Source organism: Microtus oregoni, unplaced genomic scaffold, assembly GCF_018167655.1.
Source record: "Microtus oregoni isolate MIOR12 unplaced genomic scaffold, Mior012 000003F_ref0000135, whole genome shotgun sequence".
Taxonomy (NCBI): Eukaryota; Metazoa; Chordata; class Mammalia; order Rodentia; family Cricetidae; genus Microtus; species Microtus oregoni.
Genome location: NW_024543062.1, coordinates 31,106,021 through 31,125,834, shown reverse-complemented (window position 1 = coordinate 31,125,834; position 19,814 = coordinate 31,106,021). Strand labels below are relative to the sequence as shown.

Genomic DNA, 19,814 nt, shown 5'->3' with positions numbered 1-19,814 from the left:
CAACACTCACTGTCAAACCCTGCAGGTTTAAAGCTACACTGTGGATGTGCGAAGAGTTCCCTCTCTCCCTTGTGGAGCAGGTCATTCCTATCATTGACCTCATGGCTCGAACCAGTGCTCATTTTGCAAGACTGAGAGATTTTATCAAATTGGACTTTCCTCCTGGATTCCCTGTCAAAATAGGTATGGTTGCCGGACGGTGGTGGTGCACGCCTTTAATCCCAGCACTCGGGAGGCAGAGGCAGGAGGATCTCTGTGAGTTCGAGGCCAGCCTGGTCTACAAGAGCTAGTTCCAGGACAGGCTCCAAAAACTACGGAGAAACCCTGTCTCAAAAAAAAAAAAAAAAAAAAAAAAAACTAGGTATGGTTAAATTGAGGGTTAGCTTTTGGACTAGTGTGGACAAGGCGATTTTGGGTTTTGAATGGTGGAGTATTCATGACACTTGATTCCTGTCTTGATCACTTGCTGCTGTGATCTAGGAGAAAGTTCTTCACCTGGGTTTTACTCAGTCTCAGTTTTCTCATCTGTGGACTGGGTGTGTGTGTGTGCTGGTGGGGGGGGGAGGGGTGCGCTGCTGTGAGGACTGAAGAAAGCCTGCTGTAAAGTGTGCTTTATCATAATGTTAGCCAGTGGTTATTGTTTTCAGTGAAGTCTACTGATAGAAGCCTTTACTTTGTCAGAAATCCCCTTGTTTCACGTTTTGAACGCACGGATTACATTTGGAAATGTTAATGGCTGTAGCACTGCTGAAGAGAGTCACAATGTGGAGGGGATCCAGGCCGGCACAGGTACAGCTACAGGGCCGCGTCTGCATCCTAGTCCTGTGTCATTAACCGAACACTTTGAAGTAAGTCTGTGGTGCAGAAGAGAAACAACTATGGGTGCCGTGTCGGTTGGTCACTGCGAGAAGAACTTGGAAAACCTGGAGGAAGAAGGGTACATCTCGGCCACCGTTTCAGGTTGCTCAGTTGGCTCCATTCAGGAGGAGACTCTTTGTACTTTACAGTCCACCGAGTCTCCTTCGTTATGATTATGTGTTAGTTTCCACCAAGAACAATCAAAGAACAAGGAAAAACTGTCTTCTGGGGTGGATTTACACTTTCATCTTTTACATTTTAGTACTGGCAGCACTGAATTGCTGAACTAAGAGTTTCACGTGCTGGGCAAACTCTGTACCACTCAGCTACGCCCTGGCCCCTGAGTTGCTACTGGTTTCTTTTTAATTTGAAATGTTTTTAAGCTGAGTGCAATGACTCACGCCTGTAATCCCAGCACTTAGAGAAGCAGGAGGATCTGCGTCCAGCATGAGCACTACAATAAGATCCCCATATCAGGAAAGAACAGTCAAGGAAACAACTCCTCCCCTCCCCCAGACACTTGAAAACACACCATAGTCTGAGGCAGGAGGATTATGAGTCTGGAGCCAGCCTGGGCTATGTTTTGAGTTTGAGGCCAGGTAGACCCTTTCTCATAAAAACAAAAACATGAAGAAAAAAGTTGTCTGAGCTATCTGTAATGAGTGGGTGCAGACACTGGACAGCTGCCTTTGTGTTTCAGCTTCCGAGGTCACAAACTTCGAGGTTGATCAGTCTGTGTTTGAAATCCCTGAATCCTATCATGTTCAAGACAACGGCAGGAACGTGCATCTCCAAGATGAGGACTATGAGATAATGCAGTTTGCCATCCAGCAGAGCCTGTTGGAGTCCAGCAGGAGCCAGGTGCGCTGTCAGAACCCCGCCCCCCCCCCCATGCGTGCACCCCCTGTTCACTGAATTTTATAGCTCAGACTTGCTCTAAGAAAAAGTTTGGTGTGTTCACAATGTTTGTGCAGGTCATTTCACCATAGCTTGCTATTCAGGAGACCTACCGACATCACCATGGCTGCATTGTTGGTAATTAAAGGCAGACTTACTGTATGTAACTCAAGCTCACCTGTAGAGCTCTTGTGTAGTTTTCAAGGTGTGCTATATAATCTTCTAGAACTGAAGTAGTCTTAGTTAAGGCAGTGATGTGGACTTCACTGTGTAACAGTTTCTTAGACAGGGTGTGATAAAATGGAATCTCACTCTTGACAGTTTTTCCATTTTGAGGAGTCTTTTTAAACTCCTTCTGCATCTCAGAACTAAGAAAAGAGCACATTGCAGCAGGGGTGGGTGGTAGGTGGGAGGGTTAATGCCTTGTCCCCCGCTTCTGTGGCTTCTGGTGCTGCTGTCCCAGGAGGCTTGCCCTTCCACCTTCTGCTGTCCACTGCTCCTAGCTTGGGCAGAGGTCAGCTTTGGCCATAGACAACCTGCTGAGGACAAGGGAGTGCCAGCACTGTCTTTGTCCTTTTCCTGCCTTTTTCTCTAAGATAGGTCTCATATGCTCTGTAGTGGCCTTATGTCCCAGGATTTTGCTGTCCAGTTGTTGGTTATTGGTTTCTTCTTTCCTTCCACTGTCCATTCCTCAGGAATTTGCAGAGCATGCTAGGAATTCTTGGGAGCTATGAACTGTGAGCATGGTGTCCATGAGCCTGTCAGTGTTTACCAAAGCTTCCAGGGCTCGAGTAACCTAGTCCCACCCCCTCCTTGACTCCCCTCTGCCATCATAGACCCATTCCAGATTCATTTGTTGTACTTTTTTCTTTTTCATTAATTTTTTAAAATGTATATATATGTCTGTGTTTGGTGCATGAGGTGGCCAGAAGACTGTTAGATTTCTTGGAGCTAAAGTTATAGATGGTTATGAGCTGCCACATGGGTGCTGGGAACCAAAACTGGGTTCTAGAAAAGCAGCCAGTGCTCTTAAACACTGAGCCATCTATTTTTTGTGGGGAGTAGATGGGGTGGGGTTGATTTTTATTTACTTTTTTGACAGCTGGGCTATCTACTTTTGGGAAGCTCCTTGGAGAAGATTCAGCCTTGAGACAAAACATCAACTCTTGCTCTCCCTGTGCAAATGAGCTTGGCTTGCTCTCCTGATGGTAGCCATTGAGGACAATAACTGGAGACCAGGGCCACCAGTACCCAACTGTGTCTTCTCAGCTTGTCTCTAAAGCATGCCCTGCTTTGGCTATGTGGCTGTCATCCTAGGGCAGTGGTTCTAGATGGAGCTCTGTCAAGTCTGAGAAGGTGGTGGCCCTGGATCCAGGGTAATGCCTGATGCTCTGTACCATACAGTGGGGAAGTGTAGTGCTGGTGTCCACACAGCACAGTCAGCAACAACTTATGAATGCTGTACATTTTGTTCTCACTGTGTTCATTTCCTTGTCATTTTGGAATACTTCTACGAGGTATTTATACCCGTCGTTTGTTTTTGCCAGGAACTTTCAGGACCAGCTTCAAATGGAGGGATCAGCCCCACCCACAGCTATGAAGCCCAGTATGAAAGGTAACTGAAGGGACTTTTCATGATGTGGCTTTTGTTGGCACGGCACTTGATACATGGGCATCTGTGTGGCTCGTGCTCAGCAGGGAGTTGAGGCGTCAGCTTTTGTGCTTCTTTTATTGTGGTTATCCATTAAACCAGCTCTGACCTGAGTGCTGACTGGCTCACAGGCTAGGGCTGCTTGCAGCAAAGCCCTAGGTAAATGTTTTCTTTTTGGCTTGGTCTTCTGTGAATGTGCGATTGCAGGTCTAGCTGGGTGAGGATAGGCAGGGCTAAAGACAGTTGGGGTCGAGCTACGGAAATGGTGGAACCTGCAGTAGTGCCTCCTCCTTCCTATGGGCAGCATGTGTGAGCACTGCTTTCTAACAGACCGGACTTCATTCATAGCTTAGAACTGGGGCATGCTGGCTCACACAGGCCCCGCACCTCCACCTCAGCAGAGTGGACGTCATCATGCATCAGGAGTGCTTGGTACAGTGTGCTCTTAGTAATCAGTAAGAACGTAGTTGCTGCCACCACCTCCAGGATGGGAATAACTCTGTTCCATTTTCTACCCTAGGGCCATCCAGGAGAGCCTTCTAACCACCATGGAAGGCTCGTGCCCAGGTGCCCTCAGTGAGTCGAGCCGTTTTGATAGTGACCTGCAGCTGGCCATGGAACTATCTGCCAAAGAGCTGGCGGAACAGGAACTAAGGCTCCAGGAGGAAGAGGCCGAACTCCAGCAAGTCTTACGGCTGTCACTCACTGAGAAGTAGACATTTCTGTCCAGGGGCTGCACAGAGTAGAGGCTCTGGGCTGCATGGGGGTGCTTCGTCAGCTGCGACCCTACAGCAGAGGCCTACACTTCCTGCAGGCAGCAGCTGCCCTTCCTTTATGCAAAGGTGCAGGACCAGGGACTCCCCAGAGTGGAGGAGGGCAGCACTGGTAGGCCCCATCTCCAGGCTGAGGGAGGAGAGTATCATCACCTTCCATTAGCTGTCCTGGCCTGCAGGTCACATTTTTACTACCAGCTTTAGACGGCGACACCAAGCCCTGCAGGTTAAGTAGATACATCTTCATCAGAAGTGATAACACACATCACTGCAGAGTCAGGGTGCTTTTCTACAGGAGAGCAGCAGCCTTTGTAGAGTGTTCACCAAAGAAACGGGTTCTGCTGACCTCTTTATTCCCTTCCTATAGGGTCCCTAGACATTGCCATTACACCTCCCCATCTCTACCTTGTCTATGCCCTTTACCTCCCCCCGCTAGGAGGATATGTACAGGATCTATTTTAGATTATGGCTAACTATTTGCATCAAATTAAGATATACAAATGACCACGGATATTGCCTTAGCCTTAAAAATTACTAATAGTTTAACCCACCTCACTCCACACACTGAGGACCTGATTGGAATCCATAAGGGCAGTTCCTTTGGGAGCAGCATCCTCCAGGCTAAACCGAAGGCAGCTAATCCTGTCCTTGGAGGAGCAGCTAGAGGAATCCATGGCTGGCTCTCAAAGCACGCAAGCTGACCAAACCATGGGAACAGCAGAGAATCTAGCTACTGTGCATTCCGTGCCTGCTCCAGTGAAGGTTTTCCAGCCTGGGGAGAGCCAACTGCATGAGCTAGCTTCATTAGAGAAGGCAGGGTGGCACTGAAGCCGGGAGAGAGCTAACCTGGAGTAGAGGCTCTTCATCCAAAAGGGAAAAGTGACAACTCCATATTGCTTTTTAGAGTTCAAATCAACATCTTTCTGGATAAATATATTTTTTAACAGAATGTTTTTATTATTTTTAAGAGATATAAAAAATGACTACTCCCATCAGTAGCAATACAAGGTTATGCATTTTAACCAGATTTTCTCAGGCCTTTTTTGGATACCTTTAGTAGTTAACTATTTTGTCTAACCCTCCTGTAAATACCTATTGCATAACAGACCGACCCCTGGGGAATGCAGCCAAGGGCACCTTGCACCCCTCACCTGGTGCAGGCATTAACCCCACAGACTGCGCTAATCATATGCTAACAGTACCTTCCTCTGTTCTGAGCCTGTTCCCTGTTATGCTTCTGTTGGGATAGGAAGAGAGAGTCCACCATTCTCAAGAATGTCTGTTTGATACAGTCAATGTTGCCAGTAAAATGTTCTTAGTCAAAAAGAGTTGTGATTTTTAATTTCTCATGGCACCTACCTTTTGTGATGGTCTAACCAAATTCCTGCCCTGTACAGAAGATGAGGGTGGACATCACATTTGCTTTCTGCTCAGCTTGGCAGCTGTTTACTTGGCATTTGCCAGTAGACACTGTGGGAATGGCTGCACTGGGGCCATGTTTACTCACTAAGGTGAATCCTAGGTTTGCATTCCATTGCTCTGCTTTCTGAAGTCTGTGCTTGTGCCCCTAGGAAGTCACTTAAAAAGGGACTGAGCACTGCATTACCATGTTGCAGCTTTCCCCATGTGTTCTGTCTTAAAATGCAAATAAATAAGCTTCCACAGAGGGCGCCCACAGGCCCTGCCAGTCTGTTCTGTCTCTTCTGCGGTACGTCCTCTCACCACTGCAGGAACACACACTCCTGTTGGCAGTACCTGCTCTTTGCAAAGACCAGCCTCCTGCCCAGGGCGCAATCAGCATTGCCTCACAACTTGTACCAGGTGTAAATAAATGAAAAGGATCCAGTGTTGGGCCGTTCAGGTCCTCTTCATGCACCTCCTGGGAGTGTGGTGCCTTCTTCTCCTGGGAGAGGGGAAAATGGGCCAGCATCAACACCGCTGATCGAAGAGACTCATTCCTCGAAGCCAGAGTGATGGGGGGATATTTCTAAGGCATTCGAGTAAAATCCGGGCCTTAAAAACAAAGGGCACTGCTGGATAACAGTATTTTAGGGTTCTGGGGGGGATTTAGTTGTCCTAGGAAGATGGGAGGAGCAGCTGTGCTTTGGGGAGTAAGCAGTACGTGAGCCACACCCCCTTTGCAGGCCACAGGCAGTCTATGGATGACTTAACACCGAGTAGCTCACCAAGGCCCATGCTCCAGTCACTTCTTCCTGGAAGAAGCCGCCCCACTGAGTACAGGTTTCTTTTTTCTTTTTCTTTTTAGTTATTATGTATACAATATTCTGTCTGTATGTCTGCAGGCCAGAAGAGGGCACTACACCTCATTACAGATGGTTGTGAGCCTCCATGTGGTTGCCAGGAATTGAACTCAGGACCTTTGTAAGAGCAGGCAAAGCTCTTAACCACTGAGCCATCTCTCCAGCCCATGAGTACAGGTTTCTGAGGGTCTGTTCCAGTCTTGTTACACAACACAGTGAAGTGTTGAATAGCGACGGGAACACATAGGTAGCAGCTTGGCCTTGGGCGCCTCCTGACCATGGCGACATCAAGGGAGATGGACTGGACTAGAGATTTTAAGTGACCATGGGACAGTAAGTAATGGAGGTCAAAGTGCTGCCTAGCCCCAAGTCTAGAAGTAGGTGTGGTTTAAAGACTGAGTCCAACTAGAAGCTATGCGACTAGTGCTCCAGAGCCCCCAGACCTCCAGCAGCACCGGGAGATGAGCCTGTGTGCTTTGGAGTGCTCATGTGTTCAGAGGCCCGTCACACCTTGCAGCCTTGTGTTCCCTTTCATAAGCTGTTTATCTGAGATAGGATCCATCTGTGGAGCCCTGGTTGGCGAGAGACCCATCTACTGCTGCCTTCTGAGAGCTAGCGCCCTCAGAAGCCAGGGGCTCCCTGGAACTGCAGTAGGGGTGGTTGTGAGCTGCCTCATGTAGATGCAGGGAGTCAATTCGGGTCCACTGGAAAAGAAACCCATGCTCTTAATTGCTAAACCATCTCTCCATCCCCACAATTTCTGTTTCCAACCAAGTGTCTCTGTTCTTTGTCCTGGACTCATCCATGTCCACGTGATTATTACCAAACAAAAAACAATAGCAAGGACTATGGGTCTGGTAAGATTTTACTCTTTCCTTTTAAAATGACAACAAAAATTACAGTGGTATATCAAAACAGGTTGTTCATGAAGTGGGGTTGGACATGCCCTCTTGGGACACAATCTCAGTGCCCACATATTTCTCATCTGTCAGGGCAATACCTGGAACTCCTGGGGAGAGCAGCCTGACTGTGTGTGGCCATGTCTCCTACATTTTAGTGTTTTCCATCACCCCGGCTTCAGGGTGCCGGTGTTACTGCTGGTAAAGAAACAGGCTCTGGAGAAGGGTAGCTCCTTATAGTCAGCCTTGAACAAAAGTGTGGGACGCTGTCCCAGCCCAATGTGAGTCTGGCTCAGCCTTACTATTTATTTCACATGCTAGTTTAAATTCCACTACACAGGTCTACCTTAAATAAATGAGGCCAAGATTCAAACGCACACCACACACACCTACACTGAAGTTTTCAAAAAGATTATATGAGCAGGTTGCCTTGTGATGTCTGTTCACGGAACACATGCTCCGTGTCTACCTGTGGTCAGCAGAGTCCCTGGAACTGGAGTTACAGGTAGCTGTGAGCCACCATCTGTGTACAGGGAACCAAACCTAATTCTCTACAGAAGCAACAAGTGCTCCTCACCACTGAGCCATCAACATAGCCCCACCCAGCATTTTAAACACTTGAAAACATGATGAATAAAACAGCGGACAAGATTCCTCTTTAATGTTGATATTTTAATGGCTCAGTGTTACAAGTTTACAGACAAGACCCCAACAGTTACAGTGCTCCTCCTCAGTGAATTCACATTGAGCACAGGTTGTTAGACAATAAAACAAAGACCAGTGCTGTGCTTGTGGGAACACAAGACTAAGCATTGCAACAATTCTGACAAAATTAAATCTAGCAGAATAAATACTAACGACCCTCTATGACTATGAGAAGTATCAGTAGGAGAACTCAAGTTCAGTAGCAGCACTAGAAACGCCGAGAGTCCTGCAAACAGCAGCCTGCACAGTGGACATATAGCTGACTCCTCTATACCCAGGAGAAGAGGGAGAGCTAAGTCTCTCATGATCCCATCTGGAAAGTTACAAAAGCTTTAGGCCACGGGTGAGGGACATCAATCTGTCTGAGTCAGGTGGAGTTATTCTTCCGACAGGCCAGGGGGGCATGTGACTACAGACCTAGGATACAATTCCGGCCCAATTGTGGCCATTCAAGTCCAGCGCCAATGAAGGCAAGGAATGATGGCCTAAGTTCTCCACAATGAACACTGGCTTTTCAACCAGGGTATCCTAGGGCACCTCCGTAGAAAGGAAACGTCGTCTTTGTTTTTATATTTACTTATTCGTGTGTGGAGGTCAAAGAACAAGCCATGGGAGTCAGTTCTCTCCTTCCACCAGATGAGTTCCAAGAATCAAACTCAGGTTATCAGGCTTGGCTGCAAGCCCCTCTACCTTCTGAGCTATCTTACTGGCCCCCATGTAACACACCAAGACAGAATAGTTGAAAGCGGGGGATGTCTACATGTTGAGTCTTCCTCTTCCTTATTTCAAGCATTAGTGATTAGTGCTCTCCAGCGCAGCTCTTCTGGACACTTGGCAAAGGACATGTCTTTAGAGGAGCCTTGGAGCTTCAGCCTTTACTTTTAGCCAGCACAGCCAAACAAAAGCACCAAGATGCCGACTCAGCAGCCAATACTGAGGCTAGGAAACAATTACTGCTAGTTGCTTTTCTAAGCCCCCCAGATCGGTGGGCACTTCCTACAAGTTCTGATTCCATCATCTCCAGGGGCTCACGTGCAGTGCAACTCATGCTGTCCCAGACTTGAAGCCGGGTGATCTTCTGTGGCTGTCACCGACGACGAATGGGCTTGTAGACACAAAATGCCATAAGGATGATGGTCACCAGCAGGATGCTAAAAATGGTTCCCATCAGCACTGCAAAGGGAAAACAGGTTACCTTGTGGGAGCTCCAGGCTCCATGATTTCATTAGGAAGACAGTGCTTTTTCAATTGCTACTTGACCCAAGAGTACTTACTGCGCCGGGTGGCAGAACTAGCCAGGCACTTCTTCAAGTCACCCCACAGGTACAGGACAGTGAGAGAGGGCCCCCCGGGGGGTCACATTCCCTGGGATTAGAGTTATAGAAGTTTGAAGTGGCATGTGGATGCTGGGAGTCAAACCCAGGACCTCTGCAAGAGCAGCTGGTGCTCTTAACTGCTGCGCTCTCTCTCCAGCCCCCAGCTGTTTTTGAGAGTACAGTTCATGTCTAAAACATTCAGGGTGCTCAGGGAAGGAGTGGGGCCTACAAGGGGACTTGGCCTGGCAGCCCGGGGCTTTAAGCTACGAATATAAGCCACTCACTTTGCTCAGCCGCAGCGGTCTTCTGCGGCATTCAAAGCGCTGTGACCTTTGATAAGCAAAGGCACATTTATAAATGCTTAGTTCCAAGTTTGTGGGCCCACGCCAGGTGCCAGTCCAGTTCCTCTGAGAAGCCTAGACCTGCCTACTTTCAAGACGGTCATTTCAGAACATCTGTGCCTGTCCCACCTCTATCCCATCACATCCTCTCAGCCTCTTGGTGGGTAAGGGGGAGAAAGGATAGGAAAAATGACAAAGAGAGCATTTCACAACTGCAAAAGTCCAGATGTGGTTTTGAGAGCGTGTCACTACTCTAGAAGGCCAGGTGTGGTTCTGAGATCTTTATTGGTGCTGGATAGCCAAGCTCAGGCCCCCTGCGGTGCAGCCAGGAATTACTGCCGAGCATCTATCTCTCTTTTGCTTCTATTTTAAGAAGCAGATTTCTTTCCCTTTAATTTTAAAGACCGTTCTAGAATGTACGGAAATGGTTTGAATGGAGCAAGAGAAAAAATTCCAGCTGTACTCATAACTTTAGGAAACTGGAAATTAAAGACTTTTGACAATTTGGCCAGGTATTTAGTTGACCTGGGCTATCTGGAGACATGGCATTCAGCTTGTTTAAGACCAAGATTGTGTTACTGGACCCAGCACATACCCATAGCTCTAGCTCCAGGGATCTGATATCCACTTCTGGCCTCACTGGATACACAAATGAACACACACCACACCAGACTTAAAATCCAAACAAAGTGGTGGCGCACGCCTTTAATCCCAGCACTCGGGAGGCAGAGGCAGGCGGATCTCTGTGAGTTCGAGGCCAGCCTGGTCTAGAAGAGTTCCAGGACAGGAACCAAAAAAGCTACGGAGAAACCCTGTCTCGAAAAAAAAAAATCCAAACAAAGGAAAAAGCTTAATTAAAACCATATGCTAGGTATCAATATTATTTGAATTAATATCCATTTGGAACTTGATAAGCCCCTCTATTCTTCATCCTTGTACCCACCTCTCTTGCAGGGCACATCAGTAACCAGACAGGTTTCAAAAACAACCTTAAAAGACTTTTTGTTGTTGCTGTTGTTCTTCAAGATAGGGTCTCTCTGTATGGACCTGGCTGTCCTGGATCTCACTCTGTAGACCAGGCTGGCCTTGGGCTCACAGTTATCCCCCTGCCTCTGCCTCCCAAGTGCTGGGACTATAGGTGTACGCCACCACCACCTGACTGTAAAAGACAACTCCATCCCATGGTCACTTCCCATCACTGAGAATCATGTTCTGCATCAATAAAGTGGGACAAATGAAAACCCAATTAAAAGGATTTCTTTAAGCTTAACTATGGATTACCTTCAAGCAGTGCTCAATAAAGTACTGGGCTATAGTAAGTGCATATAGTTGAACACTTCCCTTATGGCCAAGACAGGCAGCACTCATGGCAGTGAAGAGTTCGGGGTTTGAGGTCAGACTGCCTGGGTTCCCATGTGCTTCCTAGGCTATGCATCTTACTAAAGGCCCCCAACTTCCGTGTCCTTGTTCATGAAATCAGCGATAAAATTCCCACTGCCCTCAACTGCCTAGGGCCGCATTTCATGAACTCCAGGTGGTAAAGGACAATTCTTTCTACTTTGTTCCAGACTCTAGATATATGCAAGATTACTAAGCAGACTGCCTCAAGGCATCCAGTGCAGACACATTACCTGCTTGATGTTGCAATACCACAGTGTAAACTTTCCTAACACGCTTTCTGTAGTTGATGATGATGATGATGATTACTACGACTACTACAGCTAAGACAGTTTGGGAGCATCCTCAGCTTGCTGTTCTTCAGTAGGGGTCTTAACCCAAAGGGTTAGGACTGGAAACGTTGTGATTGTGTAGACTGCAAGTGGCGGGTGTGACTGCATCCAGAGGGTAAAGGATGGGGGCTCATGAACATCCTATGCTCAGGACAGCCTCTCCCCCGCCCCGCAGCTAAAAAGGAATCATGTGATCTAAGGTGTCAGTTGTATCCAGGCTGACAAACCCAAGTCTAAAGGATTAGGCTGAAAATTTCTGAAAACTACTTAGCGGACTGCTAGATAGGTACAAAGTAAGTGGTCAAAACGTGGGAAAAAACAAGCCATAGAAAGACAGCCCAGAACGGTATCAGGTGGGGAGGGAGGGTGGAGGTGAGACGGACACATCTGGTTTGCCCAGTGTCAAGAACCAGAGCTCCTTTCAAGGCCATGCCTTATGTGATGAATACTCCCCAAAGTTGCTTCAAGCTCCCACAAATCCCAGATTCAAGTATTGGCATTCACCACGCCAAACCTGGGTATCCCTGAGTAACATAACTTTACCTTTCGGCTTCATTTTCCTTTTCTGTTAAACAGGATTGAAAAGCCCTACTTTTTCATTGGCTTACAATGAAGCTCCCCAAATACATGCAAGTCCTGAGCACAGCACCTGGTGTGTAGGGAATGCTAAAACGTCCATTACAAACGCCATCGCTGAGAAAGGGCCTATCTGGCAGGAAGAGGGATGGATGCAGATTTAGCCCTACTGCCCAGCTTGAATCCATAGAGTCGGACATGAAGGCACAAACCCAGGTCTCCAGCTTCTAATTTCAGCAGGTGCCGCCAGCACATAGGGCAAGAGAGCTGGCTCCCAAGCTTGGGCTGACAGCAGGAAAACTGGCTCTGTGAGCACCAGACGTCAGGGACAGCTCCCGCGCCGCGCGCCGCCCGCTCCCAAGCCCGGGTGCTGTTTGCTCTGGCAGCAAACGCGCATCCCGCTCCGCCCCGCCCCGCCCCGCTCCGCTCACCCAGGTTCTGCCCACGCAGCACCGCGTAGGGCCGGCTCCGCTCCGGCGGCACCCCGGGGTTCGGGGCCTCGGCCTGCCCCAGGAGGAGGCTGCAGAGCGCAGCACACAGCCACAACCACCCCGCAAGCAACATCTCTGCAGCCTGCTCCGCACCGCGCGTGCGGACGCGGCTTCCGCTTCAAGCCCCGCCTCTAGACGCGCCCTTTCCGCGGCCAGCGTAGTCGGCTCGCGTGGTTGCCGTGGAAACTAGACGGGGGCGGGGGTGGGTTATTGGGAGAGGACTGGTGGAGACGGGACAAGGTTCCGCCAATGTGGTCCGGTCTTAATACCGCACCCAGGCCAATTTCCGCGAAAATTAACGTTCCGCCCAGAATGTTCCCTGCTCACAACATTGAAAGGCTTTGCTTTACAAACCCGTGCATTTTCGTATTCAGTCGTCACCATAGTCTGGAGAAACAGACTACGCATTCCCATTTTACATACATTCTCTCTCAAGGAACCCATATTCTGAACACCTTTTTCTAAAACTGCAGCCTCCCCCTCACTCAAATATTTCCACTCCACCTAGCGTCCTGCTTAACTTCATTGCCATTTCTAATCTAATCAGTGCTTTGGGGGGGGGGGGGCAGTCACGTTGGGTGGTACCAACCCTAGACTGGGTTCTCTAAAAAGGCAGGCTGAGTGTAAGAAGGTAAGGCCTGCAAGGCGGAGAGGAGCCAACCTGGAGTCTGCCTGGGGCTGTCAGAAATTCTGATTGTGCCTAGTCAGTGAGTGGTAACCACACAATGTCAATGCATCAGAATGCCTGGGTGCTGGGAGGGTATATGAGTTTATTCCTGTTGTTAAATAAACGAGTCTTCAGTATGCCTTCTACCTGACTTTCAGTGTCCGAGTCATTGATGCTGCACCTTCTCACGCCCTCCCCCAAGGAGCAAGCCAGGAGGAGCAAGCCAGTAAGCAGCACCCTCCATGGCCTCTGGCATCAGCTCCTGCCTCCAGGCTCCTGTCCTGCGTGAGTTCCTGTCCTGACTTCCTTTAGGGATGAACAGCGATGTGGAAGTGTAAGCCAAAGAAACCCTGTCCTCAAGTTGTTTGAATCATGATGTTTCATCACAGCTGTAGCAACCCTGACTAAGAAATTCGTAAATTTCCAATATAGTGGATTCAGAACTGAATATAATAACCACCAAATATTCGTGGCTCTAGATCATTTGATGTTTTTTGAAGGACTGCATCCATTGTCCTTTCCTGATATGGGATTCCTTTCTGTATACTGTGAACATGTTTTATTGTCATTGGTTAGTAAAGAAGCTTCTTTGGCCTGTGGTAGGGCAGAACAGAGCGAGGCGGGAAAACTAAACTGAATGCTGGGAGAAAGATGAGAGATGCCATGTAGCTGCTGAAGAAGACAGATGCTGGAACTTTACCTGGTAAGCCACAACCTTGTGGCGATACACAGAATAGAAATGGATTAATTTAAGATATAAGAGGAATACGCTAGAGTCATTGGCCAAGCAGCCTTGTAGTTAATATGGTTTCTGCGTGATTTCGGGTCTGGGCAGCTAGGAATGAACAAGCAGCCTCTGAGTACACTTTCCATTCAGTTGAAGTAGAAAGGAAACATCTGAATTCTCAGGTCCTCCCTTCTGCAGTCTTACCTCACTGTAGCACTCCTCAGTCACCATGCTGACATGAAACAGGAACCCTCCACACAGCCTTTATTAGACAACTTTTCTTCAGAACTTTAGATCACATTCTTAAAAAGTTAAAATGATGTGAATGGATCACCAGACCACAGGAACAATGCCAGTGGATCACCAGATCACAGGAGCTATGCCAGTGGATCATCGGATCATAGGAACGATGCCAGTGGATCACCAGACCACAGGGACGATGCCAGTGGATCACCAGACCACAGGGACGATGCCAGTGGATCACCAGGTCACAGGAATGATGCCAGTGGATCACCAGATCACGGGAACGATGCCAGTGGATCACCAGATCACAGGAATGATGACAGTGGATCGCCAGATCACAGGAATGATGACAGTGGATCACCAGATTGCATATCTGAGAGCATCTTGTCTGTGTAACTGGACTGAAAATTCTATTGGGGTTGCAGGACACTCAGCTAAAATTTAATTTCAGATACGAAATAGTATTTGGTTACGTATATTCTTAATAGTGGAGAGAACTAAATATGTACGATGTATGTGATATATGTGTAAAGTATCATAATAAAAAGTGTTTTTAAGAAGAAAATTTTGAGATTTACTTTTTTAAAAATATTTTGTTTATTTGTTTGTGTTCGAAATAGGGTTTCTCTGTGTAGCCCTGACTGTCCTAGAACTCACTTGGTAGACCAGGCTGACCCTGAACTCACTGATCTGCCTGCCTATGCCCCCGGGAGTTGGGATTAAAGGTGTGTGCAACACCAATACCTGGATTATTTTCATTTAAAGTATATGGAAATTTTGCATGCATGTATCTCTGAATGCCACCTACCTGCAGTGCTCACAGGGATGCTGGATACTCTGGAATTGGAGCTATAGATGATTGTTAGCCACCAATTGAATGATGGAAGTGAACCTGGGTCCTCTAAGAGTAGCCAGTGCTTTTAGCCACCGAGTCATCTATACAGCATCCTTAATTTTATTCATAAATATGTGTGTGTGCATGTATATGTGCGCATGTATGTGTATGTATGAATGCATGCTATATACCTGCAGTGTCTGTGGCGGCCACTAGAAGGTGCTGTACATACTGCAGCCCTTGGAGTGCCCAGGTCTTGTGACAGATCTGCTGAGACCTTGAGGTCTTTAGCCCCGAAACCATTGTGCTTTATACTAAAAAAAAGTGTTAAAGTACATCACAAATATCTTATGGACTATCACACTTGTTATCTATTTTGAAATTCAGATGTACGATGACGGTGGACATGGGCTGGTTTTGGCTGTCCGGGATTTGTTCCTTTTTGGGTTATCGTTGGTGAACAGATGGAAGCACTTCTCTCTGCCTACCCGTGGGGTTCTGGAGTCCTCGTTCCAGGAGCACACACACTATCCAGTCGTCAATAGGCACCTTCCCTCTCTCCGGCTGCAAAGACAAGTTTAGGATTTAGTGCGTGACCTGAGTTAGGTCTCCTTCCAGCCATCCCAGCTCTTGATGAATACTTGTTTGTTGCTGTTATTGTTGAAATGAGGGTAGCTCTAAATAGACCTGTCCCAGAACTCTAGACCAGGCTGGCCTAAAATTCATAGCGACCCACTTGCCTCTGTCTCCTGAGTGCTGGGATCAAAAGTGTGTGCCTCTACAATCATCTTCAAGGTTTATTTTATTTTATGTACATGTGTGTTTTGCTTCCATGTATGTGTGTGCACTGCATGGGTGTCTGGTGCTGACGAACGCTAGAAGGTGTCTGTTCCTCTGGAACGGGAGTTGCAGGCAGCTGTGAGCCGCCATGTGGGTGCTGGGAACTGAACCCAGGTCCTCTGCAAGAGCAGCCAGTGCTCTTAACTACCAAGCCATCTCTCAGCACTTTTTACACAATCTTAAAATCACTTCAGCTGCTAATCTCACTTTTGTTATTATGGTGACAATCAATACTGTAAAATGAATCATTTTAGCTACTTTTAAATATAATACAGAGGTATTAGGTGCATCCACACATGTGGCTCATTTTTCAGAACTATTTCATCATCTCAAACAGAAACTCCACGTCCTTTAGAAAGTAATGCAACTGTCCCCCCATCCCCTATGACCCGTCTTACTTCTAGCCCCTACGTAGCGATCTATCCCAAATAAATAGATCACTACCAAATAAGTGGAGTGTACATTTGCTTGCTTGTTACCCTTAAACAACTATTTTGGTGGCTTGTAGAGATTTTTTAAAACTAACAGAACGCACACAAACGAATCTAGTTACAAAACATTTGCTTTCCGTGGCCACTTGTCTTGACATTGATCAATAAAACACAAAGCAATGCCTGCACCTTCCAAGATCTCAGTATTGCATAAATGATCAGCCCATTTACCGGGTGAAAGGTCGCACACACTATTTGCCCAACGTGAACATAATTTTCTTACAAACTCCCAAAGCAAATGATTCCTCATCTGGGGAATTCTGGGGGCTGCAGGAGGCTGTGAAATCCCTGAGAGGTCCTAGCGATTCCTCTGGGGCTGGGCCAGGAGTGCCAAGTGCACCCCAACTCCACACCCCGCCCCGCCTCCCCACCCCCACACAGGACAGGACATTTTCCAGGCAGCCACTCTGGCACCAAGGACCTTAGAGTGAGGGGAACCATGTCCGCACAGACACTGCTTGGTGTTCACCAGGTTAAGGCTGAGACTCACTTCGCCAAAGTCCATGACAAGTCAGCTCGGAAGAGAGCACCGAGAGTGAGGTTAAGTGCTCAGCCCCGCCCCCGTGCCCTGTCTGGCCAACCAGGTCCAGAAGGGCGGGAGGCCACGCCCACCTGTGCGAGTCAGAGTTTGCATTTTCTAAATTCTGTTCTCTAACGCCCCTTCTGGCCGTGATGGGCGGTGCAACAGAGTGAGGGGCGCTCCTGAGCCGCCATCTCTGACAGTGACTGATCTGAGCTCTATGCCCACAAAGCAGCTTCGTGGCTCTAGTTTAGAACTTGCATCTGAACGCCCAGAATATCTGAGATGGCTTGAAATCTCATTCCGAGTTTCCCAGAATCCCACTCGTTTCCTATATAGAAACTTAAAATATTCCAAAATGTATGAAGCCCTGTTCCCTTTATATCAAACCCCATCAATCCTCTGGCCTCTTTATCTCCATAGGCTGGGCTGGAACAAAGGAGAAATCAAAAGGAAAAGGTAACAGCTTGAGATAAATGAAAGCAGGAATATCTCTGGGTGGTGATGGCACACACCTTTAATTCCCAGTATTCAGGAGGCAGAGGCAAGTAGATCTCTACGAATTTGAGGCCAGACTGTCTACAGAGTGAGTTCTAGGACAGCCAGGGTTGTGACAAGGAGAAACCCTGTCTTGAAAAACAAAACAAACAACAAAAAACAACAGGAATTTCATCCATCGAGCTTCTAGAATGCAGCAAAGGCCGTTTGAAAAAGGAAACGTGCAGCAATAAATTCATTAGGAAGGAGAACAGACCTTAAATAGGCGTTGGAATACACCTCAAGGTACCAGGGGTAAAGGAAGACACCAAAGCCACAGTTAGCAGAGATGAAGGGATAATAGAGGCTAGAGCAGCATTAAATAAAGCCAGAGCATTTAAAAAGTAGCAAAGAACAGTTACGGTTGATGTGCAAGCAGGGCAGATTTCTTGAGGAGTCAAAAAACCTGAGAAACTCTCCGATAAAAAGACACTGCACTGGTTTGAAGTCACAGTCGTCGGACGTGAGCTGAGGTGGAGAAGCAGATGCTCCATCTACTTCAGCACAGATGCCGAGATACATGACTCCTCAGCAAGAGAGCAGTACCATCTCGTTATCCCGGAGTAACCTTGGGGATAAACCCATTCGTGAGAATGGTAGATGTGTCTCTGCTGCGTCTTGAAAAGGATAGCCAAATTCTCCAAGGGATGCAGTCAGATTGGTTTTCAGATGCTGCAACAGCAGGCACGGCAATGTGTCAGGCTCACCAGGTTCCCCCATGGCCTGACTACTCCAGTTTGTGGAGAAAAGGCCACAAACTGCAGGTGTTTTTAAGCCATTAATAACTAAGCCTTATGCTGCGGCTTAGGGAGGTTTTATCCTCCTTGAACCATCAAGTTTTGTCATGCATCCTTCACCAAGTCATGTGGTGATATTTGTTTGGAATCTAACAAATAAAGCTTGCCTGAACGCAGAGTGCAGAGCTAAGCCAATAGTTAGCCACAAAGGCCAGATAGTGGTAGCTCACACCTTTAATCCCAGCACTCAGGAGGTGGAGACAAGAAAGGATGCGCCTGGGCAGAGAGAGGAATATAAGGCCCGAGGAGACAAGAGCTCAGCTGCAGTCTGATGTTTGGTGGAGCCACATGCAGTCTGAGGATGCAGACAGATTAGGTAGAGGTAAAAGAACTCTCTAGTGGCCGGCTCTGTTTTTATGACCTTCAGCATTAATCCTAATATCTGACTGGGTTTATATTATTAAGGTCAATTAGAATTCATGCTACACCTGGCGGCCAACTTTTGAAGTACAAATTTACAAAAAAGCCGTTTGCCTGTGGTTTTGCAGACACTGGCATAGTCCGGAGCTACACACAGCCAGATTCACTGCCCCCAGTCTAGGTTTTTCTTTCTTCTCTCCTGGTGGGCTTTCTCTGGACCTCATTCTCGGGCTGCTGTCAAACCAGGCAGCTGCCTTGAAGTCTGATAAGGCTTCTACTGTCCTATGCAGCAGCAGTCTGTCTCACACTTTCATGGTCATCATAGGCAGATTTGGTGAGAAAACTGGGAGTTCTTAAAGGGAGGAATTATTTAAAAAAGATTTTTTTCCCACATTAAAAAATGGGAAACACAACTCATAATTGGTTTCCAGCCATAAATAAAGGACATTGAGTCTATAATTCGTGATCCTAGAGAAGCTAAATAAGAAGGTGAACCCAAAGAAAAACACATAGTCATCCTCCTGGATATTAACCTTCATCAGGCAATGAAAGGAGACAGAGACAGAGTCCCACATTGGAGCACCGGACTGAAACCCCAAGGTCCAAATCAGGAGCAGATGGAGAGAGAGCACGAGCAAGGAACTCAGGACCGCGAGGGGTGCACCCACACACTGAGACAATGGGGATGTTCTATCGGGAACTCACCAAGGCCAGCTGGCCTGGGTCTGAAAAAGCATGGGATAAAACCAGACTGGCTGAACATAGCGGACAATGAGGACTGCTAAGAAGTCAAGAACAATGGCACTGGGTTTTGATCCTACTGCACAGTACTGGCTTTGTGGGAGCCTAGGCTGTTTGGATGTTCGCCTTATTAGACCTATAAGGAAGTGGGAGGTCCTTGGACTCCCCACAGGGCAGGGAACCCTGACTGCTCTTCGGGTTAGGGTTAACAAGAGAGGGGGAGTTGATGGGGGGAAGGAGGAGGGAAATGGGAGGCGGTGGCGGGGAGGAGGCAGAAATCTTTAATAAATAAATAAATAATAAAAAAAGAAAATAAATAGACATAAAAAATGGGAAACACAATTACATTAAAGGGACTTAGGTCTCTTTATGATTACACAATACATGATTTAAAAATGGAACAGTTAAATGAAGATATATCAACTTAACTGGGCATGATATAATGTTATCATCTTTGATAATTCTTGGTTTATCTCTAAAAAGTTGTTTGATATGAGTGCCAAGATACAGGCCTTGTAAAAACTTAATAAAACAGATCATAGGGATATTCAAATCCAG

The 19,814-nt window shown here is 47.3% G+C and overlaps 2 protein-coding genes across 4 annotated transcripts in view; one reads left to right on the top strand and one right to left on the bottom strand.

The window, feature by feature from the left end:
- Positions 1–5,845, top strand: part of Ankrd13a (ankyrin repeat domain 13A) — a 32,834-nt gene extending 26,989 nt beyond the window's left edge. For all 3 annotated transcript variants that reach the window (XM_041648354.1, XM_041648355.1, XM_041648356.1), the window contains 5 exons: positions 26–183; positions 682–789; positions 1,559–1,719; positions 3,303–3,370; positions 3,927–5,845. In XM_041648354.1, the coding sequence (XP_041504288.1) occupies positions 26–183; positions 682–789; positions 1,559–1,719; positions 3,303–3,370; positions 3,927–4,122 (691 nt within the window). In that variant the 3' untranslated portion in view covers positions 4,123–5,845. The remainder of the gene's footprint in view (positions 1–25; positions 184–681; positions 790–1,558; positions 1,720–3,302; positions 3,371–3,926) is intronic.
- Positions 5,846–7,996: 2,151 nt separating this feature from the next.
- CUNH12orf76 (chromosome unknown C12orf76 homolog) lies at positions 7,997–12,620 on the bottom strand. The gene is made up of 2 exons (XM_041648619.1): positions 12,439–12,620; positions 7,997–9,217 (listed from the first exon to the last, which is right to left on the bottom strand). Exons 1-2 carry the CDS (start codon positions 12,569–12,571, stop codon positions 9,132–9,134), a joined length of 219 nt encoding a protein of 72 aa, XP_041504553.1. The 5' UTR covers positions 12,572–12,620; the 3' UTR covers positions 7,997–9,131.
- Positions 12,621–19,814: the final 7,194 nt, after the last annotated feature.